The 20,695-nt window shown below is 45.9% G+C and overlaps 1 protein-coding gene across 1 annotated transcript in view; it reads right to left on the bottom strand.

Moving 5' to 3' along the window:
* The window catches only part of LOC138261111 (zinc metalloproteinase nas-14-like), a 44,590-nt gene extending 36,603 nt beyond the window's left edge, over window positions 1-7,987 (bottom strand). The window contains exons 1-2 of the mRNA XM_069209768.1: window positions 7,817-7,987; window positions 6,135-6,180 (exon numbers count right to left, since the gene is read on the bottom strand). Coding sequence (XP_069065869.1) covers window positions 6,135-6,180; window positions 7,817-7,882 — 112 coding nt within the window. The 5' untranslated portion in view covers window positions 7,883-7,987. The remainder of the gene's footprint in view (window positions 1-6,134; window positions 6,181-7,816) is intronic.
* Window positions 7,988-20,695: the final 12,708 nt, after the last annotated feature.

The raw sequence follows: 20,695 nt of genomic DNA, 5'->3' as shown, positions 1-20,695 counted from the left end.
CAAGTTGAAGGTTTTTCTCCAAATGGCCCAATAGAAGAAGTCAAAGTCAACGGGAATATTGTTAAAATGCTGTTTGATTCAGGAGCCAAGATAACTTTGATTCCGAAGACATTTTATGATCATAAATTGGCTGGGCATGTTCAAATATTCAAACCGGACATCAAACCTAGAGGTTATGGGGGTGTTCCAATACCTCTTCTGGGATATTTTTGGGGAACCATTGAGTTTAGTGACATAATTATATCTGGAAAGATATATATTTCTATGAAGGGTGATTCTCTAATAAGCTGGTTACACCAGTGAGATCTAAACGTAATTTTAGATCCAAATGCTGACTTCCCTGTGTGTAGTAGGAAGAGTATTGCTAGCTCTCTTTCCGTTGATTCTGTTAATGTGCAAGGAGAAAATTAATCACGTAGTGAGCAAGAAAGTAGTATGTCTTGGATGAAAGAATTCCCAGAAGTATTTAACAAAAAGATTCGATGTCTTAAGAATTATTTGCACTTAATAAAGTTGAAATCCAATTCTAATCCAAAATAGCTAAAGTTAGAGGGGTACCGTTATCAGTGCGAGACAGTATGAAGATGGAGTTGGATAGGTTGGTTAGTGAAGGGATTATACAGAAGGTGCAGGCTACGGAGTGGTTGTCTCCAGTAGTTATGGCTTGCAAGGGTAATGGGGAGGTGAGATTATGTGTAGATTTGAGAGAGTTGAACAAAATGGTGGTAGTGGATCACTACCCTCTGCCCAATATATGTGAGTTGTTGTGCTTCTTAGATGGTGCCAAGCATTTTTCGTCACTAGATTTGGCATCCGCCTAGCATCAGATAAAGTTACATCCAGACTGTCAGGAATTAACTGCTTTTGTTACACCGTTTGGTACATTCAAATACACAAGAATGCCGTTTGGGTTGATTTCAGCTGCTGCTGTGTTTCAAAGAAGCATGGAACATATTCTGAAGGGTTTAGAAGGAGTCAGAGTTTACCAAGATGATGTATTAATTGTGGCTTCGTCTGAAAAAGAACATGATGTGCGGGTGAGAGCAGTATTGTCAAAGCTGAAGGATGCGGGTTTGACTCTGAAGAAAACAAAATGTAAATTTAATGTTGCAGAAATTGAGTATTTGGGTCATATCATAAGCAGCACTGGGATTAGACCAAAAAATGACTTAGTCAATACCATCAACAGTATGAGATCTCCTCAAACTAAGGAGGAAGTATTTACATTTTTGGGTATGACTGAGTTTTATAGTAAGTTCATTCACAATATGGCTCAAAATACTACAGCCATAAGAGAACTTTTGCATAAAGGGAAGGAGTTCCGTTGGACAGAACATTGTGAAGAAGAATTTTGTTTTTTGAAGCAATGTTTGAATTCAGCTCCAAATCTAGGTAGCTTTGACTGTAGAGATGAGACTTGGGTTGTGACTGATGCCAGTTCCAAAGGTTTAGGAGCAGTGCTAATGCAAAGGAACAATGGACTAGAATGGACAATTTTATTTAGTTCACGTGCATTCGTAGGAGCCGAGTATAACTATTCTGTGGTTGAAAAGGAGGCACTTGCTGTGTATTGGTCGGTACGCAAACTAAGGAAGTTTTTGTGGGGAAGGAAGTTTTTGGTTAAAACTGACCATAAACCACTGAAGGAAGTATTTGGTAAGAAAGGGATTGACCTAGTGTCTCATAGGATACGTAAGTGGGTTGTGGCATTACAGGAATTTAACTTCGAGGTGACATATATCCCTGGTGTGGACAATGTCTTGGCTGATTGTCTTTCAAGATTGGTGGAGATTGGATGCGAGCTGGAGGATGATTGTGAAGATTCTGAGGAGAAAATCAGAGTGTGTGAGATTTCGGAAGGAAATATTTCTGAGGAACAATGGAAAGATGAGTTGAAGAAGGATGATGTTTTAATAAAGGTTATGTTTAATGTATGTAATACTTGGTGTGAAAAAAATAAATGTGAAGAAGGTATGAGAGGCTTTTGGCAAATCAGGAATGAATTATCTGTGTTGGATGGACTACTCACGAGGGGCACATAATTAATTCCACCTGCTGCTGTGAGGAATGTGTTGATAAAGCATGCTCACGCTAGTCATATGGGCATAGCCAAAATAAAAGAAAGAGTAAGGGAAGGATACTGGTGGCCTGCCATGGACATAGAAATTGAAAGACTGGTTAGAAACTGTGTTGAATGCTCTCAGTGTGATAAGGGTTTGAAGTGTAGGACACAACCCATGGTTGTGAGAGAACAAGCTAGTGGCCCATGATCTGATATTTCAATTGACATTTTGGGGCCCATAAAAAATAAATTCTTGTGACAGATATGTTTTAGTATGTATTGACATGTTTTCACGTTGACCAGAGGTAAAAATTGTGAATTCAGTAGAGTCTAAAGTTGTCATGGGATTCTTAGAAAGCTTATTTGAGAAAGAAGGGTTTCCTTCTTCAATTTTATCAGACAATGGGGTACAATTGGTCTCCAATGAGATGGAGAAATGTCTTCAAGAAAGAGGGGTAAGACATAAAAGGGCTGCTTTATACCATCCTGAAAGTAATGGCGTTGTGGAAAGGTTTATTAAGGTGTTGAAAGAAAGTATACAGTTAGCAGTATCGACGGGCAGTAATTGGAAAAGTGTTGTAAATAAAAAAGTGAGGGAGTACCGTTTTACCCCGCATTCGTCCACTGGGGTTTCACCGTTCAAATTGTTTAGAGGAAGGAGACCTAATACTCACATCATGCCTTTGTGGGTTTCTGAGAAAAGAACATTGGTTGACAATCAAGTTGACAATACTGGGGAATGGAAAGAGAGAGAGAGAGAGAGAGAGAGAGAGAGAGAGAGAGAGAGAGAGAGAGAGAGAGAGAAAGAGAAAATGTTGAGTAGGAAGGTGGTGTTTGATGAGAGAAATGCTGTTAAGGAGACAGTAGTGAGAGTGGGAGACTGGGTTAAAATAAAGCCTCCTAAGAAGTTAGGTTCATCTGGTTTTAGTCAACCTTTTCAGGTGATCAAGGTATTTAGGAATGCTGTGAAACTTGATGATCATAGGGTTTGGAACCTTAATAGAGTAGCTAAGTTCATTCCCATCAAGTGAGTTGGTGGGGAGGAGCTTAGAAAATAGCTCCTCAAGCAGTGAATCTCTACAAGGATACAAATCTCAACGTGTTCGGAAACGTCCTTCTTACATGAAAGATTATGTCTTGTAATGTTATTAGTATGATACACACACGTTGCATACGCATACATAAAAAAAAAAAATTAAAGTTAAACTTATACATATGTTGTACATCTATTTAATAGTGAAGTAAGGGAGGTGGTGTAGTGTTTTGAGTTTAGAATGGAATCTTAGTAGATTCCTTTATAGAATGGTCGGGGGACATGCGAGGAGAAGGGAGAGGAGAGTTGGAGAGTGTCGGTTGGTAGCGCCGGTGGCTGAGGTCTCTTTTCCTGATTTATGTCTTAATAAACTTATCTCTTCGGAAGAACTGAAGAATGGATTTCGTGAATTAATCTACACAGAATACAACACGTGGCTATACAGGCAAAAGCCTAATACTGGTACCAGCCCAGCCTGTATCAGGCAAGGTACAGGCTGAAGTTGTGCAAAAGGGGGGGGTCCTTGCAATGAGGCTACCCTCAGAGCACACCCACTCTCCTGCCCTCCTCATAAAGATCCCTTCTTCCACACTGCTTCTTGCTCAGAGTATAAGAGCCTGAGTGCAAGCAGAGATGCGTCAGCATTGAGAGCCCGCCCCTGCATCCCTTCTCTCCTCTCACTCTTTTGGAGTGGAAGGCTCTAGGAGTGTGGGGACTTCACCCCTACCTACTCTGTTCCTGATTGGTAGACAGACCAAATCCCTCTCCAGTCAGGATGCCCTTCAAGTAAGAGTGGACTAGGACCTATACCTGAGCTTATAAAGCTGAGTCTGGCATATACCGGTGGTGCTGGTGCAATGAGGATGTATCAGAGGTATGATGGAAGGACCTGCTCATATGGGACTACAGCTAGCATGATTATGTGGACATTTTACATGACCTGATGAGGTGGTATAACATGGACCGCTGTAAACTGAGGCTGGTATAAATAAGATGGTGGGCATATGGGGCTGCAGGTAGCAAACAATGGCTGTTTCTTAGCATAGCAAGGCTTTTTCTGTGTGTGCGTGTGTGTGTGTGTGTCAGTGACGGTCCCTTAGCAAGTGAGGCAGTATCTATCAAAAGGAGAATGTATTTACGCAAGAAGTGCCATATCTAGCTATGGGAACCTGTACCTGGTTATGTAAGGCTGTCTCAGGAATAAAATAGCAGTACCTGGGCATGTGTGTATGTATCTGGCACATGATGGTTACACGGGTCCGCAACTTCAATACCTGAGCATGTAAAGTTGTACCAGGACAGCCGTGGTCGTGACTGTGCATGGACATGTGAAACCATACATGAACACGAGAAACTGTGGCTGTGTATAGTCTGCTATATCTGGCACATGATCACAATATCTGGTCCTGGGATGGTTTACCTGGGCACTTGAGCCTGAGCATGTCAAGCTACACACGGGCATCTGAGGGTGTAGCGGCCATAGACAACTGAAGGCAGTCTGGGAAGGCAGACCATCTGGATTTGCCAGTGCTAATTTAAAGATCAAAGTATTTGCTTAACAGGGTTTGGGTGGGTAGAGTAATTGTGTAATTAACCGAGACCCCTTAATTGGAGGCGACAGAACTATGAAACAAAATGGGGAGTTTTGCATACCTAATTAAAATGTAAGCACACATTGTGAAATAAAAAATTTATGTCGTCTAGTCTGACACATTAGTGAGAAAGACTCTCCTTTTCACTACAGACCTTACCGCACTGCACTTTGGGGGTCATGACATGTGAGAAGTTCTACAGTACAGCTGGAGGTCAAACCATAGCACATAGGGTAATCTAATAGTGACTGAAAGGCCACATGGAGCACAATGCTGCAACCTTAGCCAACCTCACCCTTGCTAGGTGCTGACCACATGGGAACCCTGCTTCCCAACGCACTGGGATGCTGTAACCAGGTAACATGTAATTGGCTACAGATTAGATGCATCTAATTGTCACTCAGCTATACTGCCGTTTGCAGGAAGAAAAAAGTAAAGACAGTAAAATTAGCAAACTGCAGTGCTTAAAATAAATAGAAGACGAGTCGATAGCAACTGGACTGGGAACAGATATTTCCCATGTAAGATGCAGATCACTTGTCACAGTTATTTCTGCTGGTAGATGCTGGACCCCGTGGGAATCATTCTACACTACAAATGCGTCAATAACTTATTACTGTAAAGATGCTACAGTGCTACCAGATGAACAGTGCTGGGGTGTAGCTCCCAGAATATGGACTACTACGTTGGAGAGAGCTCAAACCTTTAGATAACGTTACGTAACCACAAAACTTATTTCATCTCAATGCACAGATAGAGAAGAGTCAATTTTGTACAGCAGAAGTGCCATATCTAATATGGAAATGATAATTTTGCATTTTGGCATGGCATCTCTCCTTTGCTTAACACAGGCCATACATGAGTTTTCCCATCTAGTCATTCTCCTTCAAGATGTGTGGAGTATACTGGTCGGAGTGATGCTCGGAGGAGCACTGACCAAGCACATCGACCAATGGAGGTTTCTGCCTCTTCTCCCCTCCCGCCCCAGGACCAGCAACCCATTTTGGGGAAACATACATCATTATCTATGACTCTTAAAAGTATGGAACATCCGTATGTATCACAAAAATACAAAGAGTATTTTCAATTTGCTGTCATCCCTCCTTGCACTCCATGCAAGGTATCCCTTCTTCACAAAATAGTAAAGAAACCTGTGTTTCTAAAAATCAAGTCTCTTTATTTATAAGCATCATAAGAAGGCACTGGTCAAAACGTCTCATGACATGAAAAACTCCCAGGCTGTGGAAAAATCATGAGCCTTGTGAAAAAATAATGAGAGATAGAAATTCAAGATAGCTGGCAAATGTACCAATTTTTTTTACAGTCGCGGACATCTGATTAAAACACAGGAGATTAAATATTCTACCCCAATGAGTATCTGTTCCACAAAGTGCAAAACATATGCAGAAATCTATTACAAACTGTATCCCAAGCATACTATGCTCACCTTCCAGGTCTCTCTTCAGTCTTTGATTTCTCTCCAAAAGAGGATTCTGGGGGAAAAAAAAAAAAAATCACCACTTGGAACCACAGTTTATTTTAAGAAACTAAACGCTTAATACAGTCTTATGCTAAATGCAGCACTGGAGGGCAATTATTCAATATGAAACCTAAGCAGGAGGGATTAAATCAATGCAATCCTATATAATCCCCATCAATAGGCAGGCGTGTTAGGTGTATTCAAAATATCCCTTCCTTAAACATGGCATGCACTCCTCTTGCCATGTAGTGCAGGGATTACGTAGATTGCACAGGTTGTGTGCAAATTTGTGGTCAAATTTCCATGGTACATATTTGCCCCAATATTTACAGTAGCTTTCTGTATGTATGTGTGCGGTTCTCAAGGGGCTAGGTGGGCAAAATCCTTTGCATTCTTTTGAACACAGTTATTCTGTCTCTGGTTGCTTTCAAGATCAGTTAGGAATAATCTTACTGAGTAAAAACCTTTTTGACTTGTTTTAAGGTAATGTTTAAAAGTGGGAAAATGCCACATTTTAATATTTTGCTTTACCTGTCTTGGAAGGAAAATACTAGTCATGCTGGTAAAATACTGATCGGGTGACATCCCTAGTGAAACAGGAATGCCAAATTGCACCAGCACAAGTGCAACCTATATAATCCAGAAATACATGTGCAAAATGTCACTAGCAGTCACGCACAAAATGTAACTCCCACCTAGACTTAAAACAGAGGTCTACAACTGCTTGACTGCTCAGATTTGCAAAATAATGGCTGTTGAAGTAAAGTCACAATGATGCAGTGTGTACTGTATGCTTCTTTTAACACCAGCATCCATTGGTGGGTTTTTAAGAACAATAATATACCACGCCACACGCGCGCCTCAAGAGCAAAGGTTTTAGTGAAAGCGTTGTGGCGCGCGGGTAGGGACAACGTAGTTCACAAGCAGTCTCGCCTCTACCAGGCAGCGTCAGACTAACCTAAACTTGCGCACCCTGTAACGTCCCGCCGACGCGAGCGCATTACGTCATTGCGCCTGTTGTCTCCCAAAACCTTCTACACATGCACACAGTACGTCTTTCTGCGTAGGTGTGAGTTGTTACAGTGACATCCATGAGAATGTGCGTAAAAATAAAGTTTGGTGTCTATATAAAGTTTCTGGTAACAAATTAATACACCTGTCTGTAAGTTTATCTACTAGGACAAATGTTTGTGGAAATTCTAGATCCATTAAGTAGGCACGCCCCTGCCAAAATGCAAAGAGGTAAGGCTAGGGTGCCTAGGAGACCCTGAGACAAAGAAGGAATATTGTCCCGTCAGATGTGATGTGCAGTCGGCCACTAGAGGCCTGTATCGCTCCCCCTAACGCTCTAGTGAAAGATGTTTGGCTCTGATGGAGTCCACCCAGTTCTGGATCTAGAGGGGCACTTGGACTCCCCGCAGAGAGTGCAATCTGAAAAGAGTAGTTATTACCAGTGCACGACATGGAAAAATAGAAGCGTAGGTATTCTGCACCACGGTAACTGCTTGTTTCTGAGAAGTGCCGGTTCTCTCCAATTATAAGTATTACGTTTCCCCCTCGCCCCCCCCCCCCACACACACACACACAACCGACACACGAAGTGGTAGAAACAAAATCTGAAGCGCTCTTCCCGCTGAAGCAAGACTTACCAGTGCAGGGAGTGCCCACCCGGTGGCACAGAGTGCCAGCAGCCCCATCAGTGCCAGGGCGTGCATGGTGCAAGCAGTTTCTGAGACAGCAGGGGCTCGGGTGCCGCGTGCCAGGCAGAGGGCGCGATGCTTCGTGCCGCAGGAGTGGCCAAGTATGAGGTGCCATCCCCGGTTTAAGCCCTTTATACTCTGTCATTCGAACCACACCCCCTACCCAGGGGCATTCGCCGAGTCCGAATCAATCCCATGGACCTCAGTTTCTGGGAAATGACAGCAGGGAGCTATTCTGAGGCTAGTGAGTGTCTAAGAAAGTGTGAAAACCGCATGTAATCGCGCTGGGCGAAAAACAACGAACCTCGGATGGGGACACATTCTCATATGAAGTGTCTTTGTTTAATAGGAGGTGACCCCTGCATTGGGAAATTCCAGCTTCCCTTCTGAATTGCTTCAAGGTGTATCTAGGGGTATGAAGTCACTGACCCGGGGTTCAAACGAGTCTTGGATAAGGCGGTCCCCACTTCACCCGGCTAGTAAAGAAAGTGTGATCATATATTCATTCGTTGTGTTATACTGTATTGTAATCCCACATATATAATTCTTACTTTCTCTCAGAAGCCTAATCATGGCTGCAAACATTTAACCAGAGTGTCCTGCATGTGATGCTAAGAAGCCCCCCAAAAAAGTATTAACGGGTCACCAAAAGTTTTCTCTTTTGTTTCCATCTCTCATGCATCGTGCCCTTCCACGATGCCCTGTACCCCTCCCTCCCACACCTCTGCCTGGGTATGGACTCTTTTCAACACCATCGACTGGTTTTACCTCCTGTTTACACTCAAAGGTGTGTTTATTTACTAAAAGTTATATTACCCGACAGCGTAAGAACATTCTATATATAAAAGAATCACATAACACACGTGTAAAACGTTGCACGAGAGTTGCAAATGGAATTACAGGTTACAGGCACGAATAAAGTTGCATAAACTTATTTAAATTTCACTACGCCATTTTTCAGGCCTTTTAACAGGGGAACACCCCCCTTGCATATATTATGCCTGGTATAGGCATAATGTGGCACAAGGGGGTACAAACTGGCGCATTTCTAAATATGGCGAGGGGTAAATGCCACCTTACCGTCGCTTTAGCGTAAAAAAATGACTAATGGGGGGTTCTTAAATCTGGCCCATGTGATTTGCCCAGAATCACAGGATGTTGAGCCAACGCAGACTCGAACCTTGTTCCCCAGCTCCAAGTCCGGCAGCTCTGGCCGCTACTAAAGAATATAGCATTCCCGAAATGTGAAACGACGTCATTATTCTAATGATGTTTTATGACTACCACTCCCTGAAAGTTAATTGAAGCTTTGCCTTGCCCTTGGGGGTTCGGAGCCCTCCATCTCAAGGGGAATCCCTTATCTGGCTCTGCTAAGGCTTTGGAGATGCTTCCCACCGGGTCACGTGATTCCAAGAGATGCGGTGCGTTTATCAGCGCTCTGGGGCAGGGCAGAGGCGCTATAAGCAAAGGACGCTGGCCCTTTCCAATTTAAAATAGCTTAATCTTTATTAATTAGGGCATTAGAAAGGTGTTCACAAGGCCAAGTTATTAATCCACATAATTATAATGTATTCTTTCGGATTTATTAAACTCACATCAGCATCTGCAGGTCCCCTTTCGAGTTTACAGAATGACCAAGAAAGACCACCGAGGAGGACATTGTATACTTGCGTGCTGCGGACCCCCTGAGGGAAGCCAGTAATTCCCCACTGCTTTCAGGGGCGTAGCTTGGTCAGTAAACTTGGGGGGTGGGGCAGTGGCGTCACAAGACGTGAGGGGGCCCCCCTCACTACAAAGTACCTTGAGGCCCTCTCCACCCTGTCCCCCAGTCAGGGGCCTGTCGCCTGTGTACACTGTATTGTGCTGAGGGGGTCCCCTGGAGCGGGGGCCTTTGTTAAGGTACCTGGTGGTGGGGCGCAGGAGTGGGGTGCAGATTTTCAAATACATTATAGGACAAGTAGGGAGCACGAGAGGTTCTCATGGGGCGGTGGAAAGGACGAGAGAGGCGAATGGGCATTGTACTAAGTGAGAGAAGACAACAAAATATTTGGCAAAATAATCAACATTTTTGCAGACTTTCAAAATAGAGACAGAGGAGAGTCTGTGTGTGGGTTTTTGTCAGTGTGTATGGAACAACTCCTGGTGAAATCCGACAGGCACCTCACAATACCCAACTGAAAGCCCCCGTTCCAAATTATTTACCTGAAAATACATTTATTGGGGGGAGGGGTAACACCCCAAGCACCCCCCACCACCACCACTACCTGAAGATAGGCCCCTGGTTGCTTGCCAGGAGCTGTGGGCGGGGGTTTAATGAACAGCAGCTAAAGTAAAGTGCAGAGATGGGGGGGGCACCCCCCCCTCTCCACCACCACCTGACGTTGGCCCCTGGCTGCTTGCCGAACTGTGGTCGGGGTTTAATGTACAGCAGCTAAAGTAAGGTGCTGAGATGGCGGCTGTAGCAAATACAACAGCGAGTCCAGGGAGAAGCCGTCAGTAGCAGATTCTATGATCTGAAACAAACTGAATTAAAATTAATACTAATTAAGTGCACAATTATGTGATTTACCTCCACGAACTGCATGTTTTCAAGTAACTGAAGTCTCACTCGTTCAGTGTGACCTTCACGCTTTTGCGGACAGTCTCACTCTTGGTCACAATGGTATAAGAGGGCTTCCATGCCAGGGAAACAACATGCAAGAGGATGTTCGTAAGGTGTGCATTCTGTGGCAGTGCATTCCGTAGCATTACTGGTGGCAGCAACCACGCCCTGCATGCATCAGGCGTGGGCCTAGGGAGGTGGGGTACAAAGCACGGCATACCGAGGTGTCTGGTGGTGCTGCACAGGACATTGTACATTAAACAGTATGGATTCGTGCTCTGAAAGATAATAGTGCAAGGCAGGAGCAGGGCTGACCCAGGACTTGCTGTGATCAAAGGCGTAACACAGGCCCCTGCAGCCCCTATGGTGCAGTTTGCGCCCCAGGTATCAAGGGGTACTGCATTCAGCCCAATGACCAAGAATATCTGTAGGATAAGGCAGACTCGGGATCCCTCATCACATTCTGCACAGGCCCCATCCTTTTGTGCTACCCTGCTGACCATGATGGGATCTCACAAGGGATGGAGTACTTTCCTGCTGCACAAAGAAATGCTCAACATATAAAAAAAAGTCGCAAACTTTGTATTATGTGGACTTTGCATGGTTTAAAAAAGAACTTGCAAGTCTAACTTTAGATCTTTGCTCCCCTCTCCTGTGCCACCACACATTGCGCTGCCCTTTGATCTAAAAGGTGGTGTGAAATACTCTACAGCAAAGGACATGGCCTATAGACTGCAGACTCTGTTCTCACGAATGGCCCCATCTTGGATTTATTGCCAACTATCCACTAATAATATACTGTTTTTATTGGTCCATCAGAACACGCAATTGTTAGAGTACTTGGGGTCATACAACAAGAAAATACTTCCTCCTAGGTTTCAAATTTAAGGAGAATCACCTTACCTTGGGGTGCATCTCAAAATTCACCTACTTAGTTTCCTTTGCCTATGTTGGAGCATGTAATAACATTGTGAGCGCTTGTTCGAATAGGCCATTTGCATTTGGTGTACCCCTCATATATGGTCATCTTAATTCTCTCACGCACACTTACTTTGACCTCCCCCCCAAACATTTTGGGCAATGATAAGTGATTTAATCTGGCATGAAAGTGCCAGTGGTGCAATCGTGGTTTCCAGGAGCACTTGCATGCGCACACTTACATGTGTGGTTGCTATGGTGCACGGGGAGGAGGTACTAGTGTGAAGGAGTTTGGTGTGGCGTGTGATTTTGAGAGATTTGTTCCAGTCGTGCCATGGCAGGCGTGCTGCTGAAGCAAGGTCGGCATATGCCAGGGAGATGCTTATTAGATTGTAACAGTTCCGTACATTTCATGGCTGTCATGGCGAGGTCTTCCTGAGGCACATTGAAGACTGAATGCCGGTGGATGTAGTGTGGAGACCACATGGCTCAACAGCCATGCGAGGGAAGCAGCCGTGATGTAGCAACGCTTTGTATGGAGGGTTGGTCCCAGAATGTGGTAAACAGGTCGGATCCTGAGTGCTTCAGTGCAGTCAGGGGGTAACAGCCTACTGTTGAGAGCTCTATGAAGGAAAGATGCTCCCGGATTGTGTGGCTGCATCCACACTTTTACAGTCTGGACTGGGAAGGAGGGAGCTCGCGATAGAGCTGTAGCATCGAGTAATCTCAGTTACGAGGAGGGTATTTGAGTGTAGACTTGCTCAGAGCTGGTAGCTTCACAACTCCTCTTGCACGTTGTTTTATCTCATTCCCTGGAGTCTTCAGTATTCATTGTGAAGACCTTGATTGAGGTTGACCATGACCAGAAGCTGGTGCAGGGCTTGCAGTGGTGGAGGGATGCTGTTCAATGGGTGCAGATAAAAAATGAGGGGTGTAGCTTTGTTCTGAACCCATTGGAGTTTGACGAGTGAGTACAACTGTAGGTCAAAGAAGAGCCCAATGCTGTGCTTCTGGTAAGAGAGTATTAGGAGGACGTGGCGGATTGAACTCATTGCAGCAATCCAAGGAAAGGAAACATGCACCTTAGGCGTCTGAGCATGTGGGAAGGAAACTTGACCTCAAAGTTGGCTTTAGGTCCCAACATGAGTGTGAGTTTCCTCACAGAGCTCTCTTGCTTGGTAAGGAGTGTAGCCGTACTAGCCAAGAGTAGGGGAGGGTTTTGTTTGCAGAGAGAGCCAGTTGCCATGTGTCATAAGTATGATTTTGATTCATTCAGTTTCGGATGGTTCTTGGTCATTCAGTCATCAACTTGGAGCCACGGAACAAATGTGCAAGTCGAGAAGTGAGATGAGCATTGTAGTTTCAGCATGTCCTGAGTGCATTGTGAAGGGCATGAAGCACTGGGAGTCAGAAAAGATTGCTTGACATGCTTTACTAAATGAGGCAGACACCATGAGGAGATATGTAACTAAAGGTACCTAGCGCATGGACATTAAGTGCAATAGTGATACAGGGCAAAGCCAACATGATTCACAACACTGGATTAAATCAAAATACATTGGCAAGGAAACATCATTCCAAAGTTATGGTAAAGAACTATATTCAGTCATCTTGTCCATTGATATCCTAAAAGTAACAGAGACCTTCCTTAACTTTTGGAGTAAAAAAGCTTGAAGTTGCATAGTGATTGGTTGCATGAGAAGCCCGGCAATGCCAATTATTTTGGCAGCGCAAAGGAACTGCCTGGTGTCAATAACCGGGAGCTAAGCGAAGGCTAGCTAAACAGAAGTGAGACAAGAACATGAGCAGCTCAGTGTTTAGTTTGTAAATAACAACGTGCGCGTGCCCAAAGCCCTCCTCTTAAACAAGCGGCTGCTGCAATTAAATATGTGAACACAGAATACTGAGGCTGCAGCGTAAGCCTTGAGCCATCTCGGGTCCCTTTAATCCATTCTAAGCCACTCCGTGCCCCTTCAGCCCACTCTTGCAGCTTTCTGCTTTCTCCCGTTGTGACGCTTTTTTGTTTTTCTCTTCCTCATTCTTTCCCATATGTGTTTTTTGATGGCAGTAAATGCATGAGGCAGAAAAATAGGCGCCGGCCCTCAGAAATAAGTGCCGGTGCTCCGCAACTGAAACAACAAGCACAAATTAAGCACTGGTGCAGCTAGACATTGCAAGGTAAACTTAAAGAAGTCTTCAGTTATGTGTCCTTGTATATATGAGTGTGTGCCTGCCTGTCTGATACTGTGTCTGTATGTGTGTCTCTGACTGCTTGTCTGTTTTAGTACAATTTTACCATGTACTCTTTCAGGACATGGGCCCTTTCAGTTGAGAAGATAGGAAGTAGGATCAGTAAAATATTCTGTTCCACCTGCGAAATTGGCAGAATTTTAGCAACTTCTCATTACTCCTGGAACACAGAGTTCTGTCCAAATTTCACCAATCGCTGTGTGGCAGATTTTTTTCTCTTGAAATATGCCCCATAGTCCTGTGTTTTGCAGCAGGCATATTAACCCTCTATGCTACTTTATGTTGAGTCAAAGCTGCGGCTAGGCAAAACTCCTATCTCTCTCCCTAGCAGGAACATTAATCACAAGTGGTATCTTGACATTTTAATTGTTTCCTGAAGGCTGGACGCGCAAGGAACTTTTCAGCAGGTGTTTTTAAATCGCAGGTTTCGGAAGTTATTGCTAAACACAGCGCCCCCCCTGAGGTCAGCGCCTGGTGTGGCCGCACCGCTCGCACCGCCCAGAAGCCAGCCCTGCGCACATTCAGGTGCTCATTCTGACTTCGGCAGTAACTGAGCCGCCACGCCGGCAGCAGTCTTTTGACCGCCGCCAGGGTGGAGGTGCAGACCGCCAAATAAAAAGTTTGGCGGTTTGGCCTGTGCCAAATCACCATTTCCCTATGGTTACTGCCAGGGCGGTTGGACCCGCCGGGCCGGAGATGAGCATCTCCGACCCTGCGGGCCACCCAATACCGTTGGCGGTATTCTGAGTCCCCTTTCCACAAGAGATTCCGTGGCAGTAGCACCGCTGCGAAATCCCTAGCAGAAAGGCTACCGGCAACAGGAATTTGCATTCCTGTTGCCAGTAGATGACTCCCCCCCCACTCCCAGTAGTGAGCCCCCCACTACCACCCTAGTAGAGACCCCCCCAGGAAAGATCCCCCAACCCCCCACCCCCTGTAGAGACCCCCCACCCCGATCCCCTTACTGAACCTCGCCCCCCAAATACACACACACACACCCTGACACACACTCACAACACCCTTCCACTCATGCGCACACACGCATCACCACAATTACACACAGACACACACATGCACACACAAACACTCCCCTCCCACCCCCCATTCATTACACGCATACACAGACTCACACACACCCATTCAGACACCCCAACTCCCTCCCCTTGTGGAGGACACTTACCTCGTCTGACGAGGTGGTCCTCCCTGAGGCAGTCCCCCCCGCCGGCCCCGCACCACCATCAGTACACCGCCAGGCCGCACAGGTCGTAATACGGTTGGTGGAGTCCTTTTTGGAGGGGTGGGGCCGGCGGTGGGACCGCCTCTGCACGGCCGACTGCCAGCATGACTACTGGAGGATTTTGCCCAAATTGAGGCAGAAGTCCTTCAGCACTCGGAATATGGCGGTCGGAGGACCACCAGCACTGGCGGTCCTCTGGCGTCCGCCACTTCGGCAGTTTCACCAGAAGACCGCCGAAGTCGGAATGAGCACCTCAGTGTTTGGCCTCTCTGCAGAGAGTAATGAGAGATGGATACAAATGTGCCAATCATAATTAGGATTCTATGGGACAGTATGAAAGAGCTGTCGAAATATGTGTGTGGGAGTGAAAGGGTATGGTGACATAAAAGAGACAAAAGGGAACACATGCTGAAGGAGAGAGTGAAATTATAACAATGGAGAGGAAGTAGTTCAGAAATGGAGTGTGTAAGTGACTGACAGAGAGACAGAGATTGTAGAGGACATTAATATGAAGGCACAAGTAGGAGCTGTTACTCATTTATCGGACATTGAATAAAAATCAGTCCTAACAAGCACTGGTAAAGGCAATAGGTCTGACTGGTTTTAGCTGTGTGTTCGTTGCTGTGTGAATTACGTGAATTAACTGACAGAAAAATAACAATCTGTCTACATCCAAATGCTGGTCAGGTGGCACGCAGTGTCAAGCACAGGATTGTATTAGGACACAGGATAATGGGATACAGGATGTTTTAGGCCACGCCCTTAATTATGTGAACACATTGGACTGGGCGCTTGTAAATAGTGACAGGTATGCTGGAGGGCAAGCATCTGAAAAGGTGCCTTCTGGGTGAGGCTTCTGGCAGCACAATCTGAAACACTACCAGGATAGCTCTACCAGGATAGTGCCTGGATAGGCTCATGGGTGATTGGCCGTGCTCTACAAATCCGAGTTGATTGATTGAACAATTGCTGGACAATATGGGTGGATGGAGGAACGGTGGGCATCCTTGCGGAGCAAGTGACAAAAGGAGGAATTCCAGACCACTAGCGAAACAGAATCACTGCCCAGATTGCACCCTTTGATACCACCCTAGGACTCTCTCAACATTGCTTTGTTTAAGCAGTTCTGCATGCTTACATTGCCTCAGAGTACTGCGACGTGGCTAAAAGATGAAATATTAGAACTACAAAATTCACCTCAATAATCAAGCAAAACCCGCTAGACTAAGTAAGTTGGTTCAGGGTTCAAGAGTCCCCCTCAAAAGACTGAGATCATTGGTACAATATTCTACATTTTGTATTTGGACCGGGTATAACTATCTGAACAGGACAAATCACATTTGTGCTGTCACACACATTGAACTGAGAGGCTCAGAGGGCCTAGGAGTGTATCAAATCATTGGATGAGATACTTTCTTACTGACCGGTATGTGCATAAAGGTCGTTTATAGGAAATTATGCACAGACCCAAGAATCAATGAGTGTATGGGTCTGGCATGGACAGTGTTGGAGCATATTTAATAAACGTTTATGCAACGCAAGCCAGCAAACAAAGTTGCTGTGCTGCGCAGTGGGAGAGAGTTGAACAGTGCTGTTTCTTCTAAGTTATGGTGCTCTTCAGCTTCTCTTCTACCTGCACTGGCGCTCTTGAGGCGGCTGGACCCAAAGCAGGCACCCTTGTGCCATGCTGCAAGGATGCCTGTATTACAGGCAGGATTGTGTTCGTGCAGGAAGGACCACCTTCCTGCACAAAAATAATCCTAAAAGGCAATTTCCTCTTTTTATGTGTGATGCAGAATGTGCTATACATTGAATGAGGATGTAACAAGGGAGAAACAAACATGTTTCTCCTTGTTTCACCTCCAGTGGTAGGTCTCTCCCCCAGGGCTACTGTGCCTCGCTGCCTAGGTTCTCGAGCTCCCACAGCAAGCCTTCTCTCTGTTATCCCCTTCTCCACAGCAAGGCATATTAGTTTGCTAAACCTCGGTCTTCATGCCTCCCCTTATAAGTCCCTAATCTGCTTGGTGACTGCTCCAAGCCCTATGACTTCGTAGACATCCGCCCAGTAAGGAAATGCCTCCTTGGCATGGTTACCCCCTGACTTTTTGCCTTTTGCTGATGCTAAGTTTTGATTTGAAAGTGTGCTGAGGCCTGCTAACCAGGCCCCAGCACCAGTGTTCTTTCCCTAACCTGTACTTTTGATGCACAATTGGCATACCCTGGCAGCCAGGTATGTCCCTTGTAACTGGTACCCCTGGTACCAAGGGCCCTGATGCCAGGGAAGGTCTCTAAGGGATGCAGTATGTCTTATGCCACCCTGGGGACCACTCACTCCTCAGCACAGACACACTGCTTGCCAGCTTGTGTGTGCTAGTGAGGACAAAACGAGTAAGTCGACATGGCACTCCCCTCAGGGTGCCATGCCAACCTCACACTGCCTATGCAGTATAGATGAGTCAACCCTCTAGCAGGCCTTACAGCCCTAAGGCAGGGTGCACTATACCATAGGTGAGGGCACCAGTGCATGAGCACTGTGCCCCTACAGTGTCTAAGCAAAACCTTAGACATTGTAAGTGCAGGGTAGCCATAAGAGTATATGGTCTGGGAGTCTGTCATGCAGGAACTCCACAGCACCATAATGGCTACACTGAAAACTGTGAAGTTTGGTATCAAACTTCTCAGCACAATAAATGCACACTGATGCCAGTGTACATTTTATTGTAACATACACCACAGAGGGCACCTTAGAGGTGCCCCCTGAAACCTTACCCAACTATCTGTGTAGGCTGACTAGTTCTAGCAGCCTTCCACACACCAGACATGTTGCTGGCCACATGGGGAGAGTGCCTTTGTCACTATGTTGGCTAGTAACAAAGCCTGTACTGGGTGGAGGTGCTTCACAGCTCCCCCTGCAGGAACTGTAACACCTGGCGGTGAGCCTCAAAGGCTCACCCCCTTTGTTACAGCACCACAGGGCACTCCAGCTAGTGGAGTTGCCGCCCCCTCTGGCCACGGCCCCACTTTTGGCAGCAAGGCCGGAGAAGATAATGAGAAAAACAAGGAGGAGTCACTGGCCAGTCAGGACAGCCCCTAAGGTGGCCTGAGCTGAGGTGACTCTGACTTTTAGAAATCCTCCATCTTGCAGATGGAGGATTCCCCCAATAGGGATAGGAATGTGCCCCCCTCCCCTCGGGAGGAGGCACAAAGAGGGTGTGCCCACCCTCAGGGCTAGTAGCCATTGGCTACTAATCCCCCAGACCTAAACCCGCCCTTAAATTTAGTATTTAAGGGCTCCCCAGAACCTAGGAACTCCGATCCCTGCAACCTAAGAAGAAGAGGACTGCTAAGCTGAAAAACCCTGCAGAGAAGACGGAGACACCAACTGCTTTGGCCCCAGCTCTACCGGCCTGTCTCCCCACTTCTAAAGACACTGCTCCAGCGACGCTTTCCCCAGGGACCAGCGACCTCTGAATCCTCAGCGGACTGCCCTGCTCTAGAAGGACCAAGAACTCCCGAGGACAGCGGCCCTGTTCACCAAAGACTGCAACTTTGAAACAAAGAAGCAACTTTGAAACAACTTGCGTTTCCCGCCGGAAGCGTGAGACTTGACACTCTGCACCCGACGCCCCCGGCTCGACTTGTGGAGAACAATCATTTCAGGGAAGGACTCCCCGGCGACTTCGAGACTGTGAGTAGCCAAAGTTGCCCCCCCTGAGCCCCCACTGCGACGCCTGCAGAGGGAATCCCGAGGCTCCCCCTGACCGCGACTGCCTGCTCCTCAGATCCCGACGCCTGGTAAAGACTCTGCACCCGCAGCCCCCAGGACCTGAAGGATCCGAACTCCAGTGCAGGAGTGACCCCCCAGGAGGCCCTCTCCCTTGCCCAGGTGGTGGCTACCCCGAGGAGCCCCCCTTGCCTGCCTGCATCGCTGAAGAGACCCCTTGGTCTCCCATAGCTTTCTATTACAAACCCGACGCATGTTTACACACTGCACCCGGCCGCCCCGTGCCGTTGAGGGTGTACTTTCTGTGCTGACTTGTGTCCCCCCCGGTGCCCTACAAAACCCCCCTGGTCTGCCCTCCGAAGACGCGGGTACTTACCTGCTGGCAGACCGGAACCGGGGCTCCCCCCTTCTCCATTGAAGCCTATGCGTTTTGGGCACCACTTTGACCTCTGCACCTGACTGGCCCTGAGCTTCTGGTGTGGTAACTTTGGGGTTGCTCTGAACCCCCAACGGTGGGCTACCTTGGACCCAAACTTGAACCCCGTAGGTGGTTTACTTACCTGCAAAAACTAACAAACTCTTACTCCCCCCAGGAACTGTTGAAAATTGCAGTGTCTAGTTTTAAAATAGCTATATGTGATTTATGTGAAAACTGTATATGCTATTTTGCTAATTCAAAGTTCATAAAGTACCTACCTGCAATACCTTTCATTTGAAGTATTACATGTAAATCTTGAACCTTTGGTTCTTAAAATAAACTCAGAAAATATATTTTTCTATACAAAAACATATTGGCCTGGAATTGTCTTTGAGTGTGTGTTCCTCATTTATTGCCTGTGTATGTACAACAAATGCTTAACACTACTCCTTTGATAAGCCTACTGCTCGACCACACTACCACAAAATAGAGCATTGGTATTATCTCTTTTTGCCACTATCTTACCTCTAAGGGGAACCCTTGGACTTTGTGCATACTATTCCTTGCTTTGAAATAGTGCATACAGAGCCAACTTCCTACATGCCCTCAGCTTTTTCTGTTTCTTTCAGGCTCTAGGAAGACACGCGACAACAACACACAAAGTACCTGGCCTAAATAAAAATAAGAAACAACCAGCCATTATGATAGAAAGCTGAGTTTGTGCTGGCAGCTCTGGAAGAATTCCAGTTGACTATTTGCAAATTGTTTTAACAGATTTTTAGTTGCAAATGGATGTTTTATTTTTTGAGAAATTGGCCTGTTTGTGCACACATGAAAAAAAATGATCTAGAACTGAAACCAAAAAATGGTTGTATATCAAAATATAAAACATTAAATATCGACCTGCAATAATATCCACTGCATGATATCAACCTGTACAATATTCACCTAGCACACAAAATGGAGTGGGATTCACCACTCTAACTCCACATCTGCCTGATTTGATATTATGCAAGTCGATATCTTGTAGTCGATATGAAAGTCAACATTGTGGTACCACACCTCAGTAGACACCATCAGACACCAATAACAAGCTCCAAAATGCAACTGGAATCAACTAGAGTTTCTACACAGACTTCATTATATATTCCAGTATACATTGCATCCAATATACATTGCGTCCAATATACATTGCGAGAAGTTAGCATTTTGTCAACAAGATAGAAGATATTTATACACAGTTTCCCACGGACATTTCTACAGCTAAATTAGAGGACATAACATCATTTGAGGACATCAAGTCCACACCTGCACTCAATTCTTTTCCCCTCTTGGATTTGCCAGAGCTGACTGCCATCCGTCGTCAAGACAAATCTGGGTCTCCTGCAGACCCAATCAAACCTGATTGGTTACTTAAGCTCACGGACCCCCTCCTCCCACTCTGCTTACAGGTTATAAATGTATCTCTGTCCTCAGGTCAGGTGCCTACTAAGTGGAAACATGGTAAGGTCATTCAACCCTTGAAGAAGCCATCTCTAGGTGCCTCCAAGCCAGAAAACCTCTGCCCTATTTTGCTCCTGCCTTTCTTAGCAAAGGTAACAGCGAAGCATGTAAACAGCATTTTGGCAAAATATCTGGACGACAACCATCTCCCACAATGCTTTCAGGCCATGGTGCAG

The sequence above is a fragment of the Pleurodeles waltl genome, chromosome 10, assembly GCF_031143425.1.
Source record: "Pleurodeles waltl isolate 20211129_DDA chromosome 10, aPleWal1.hap1.20221129, whole genome shotgun sequence".
Lineage (NCBI taxonomy): Eukaryota > Metazoa > Chordata > Amphibia > Caudata > Salamandridae > Pleurodeles > Pleurodeles waltl.
This window is presented reverse-complemented; position numbering and strand designations above follow the sequence as displayed.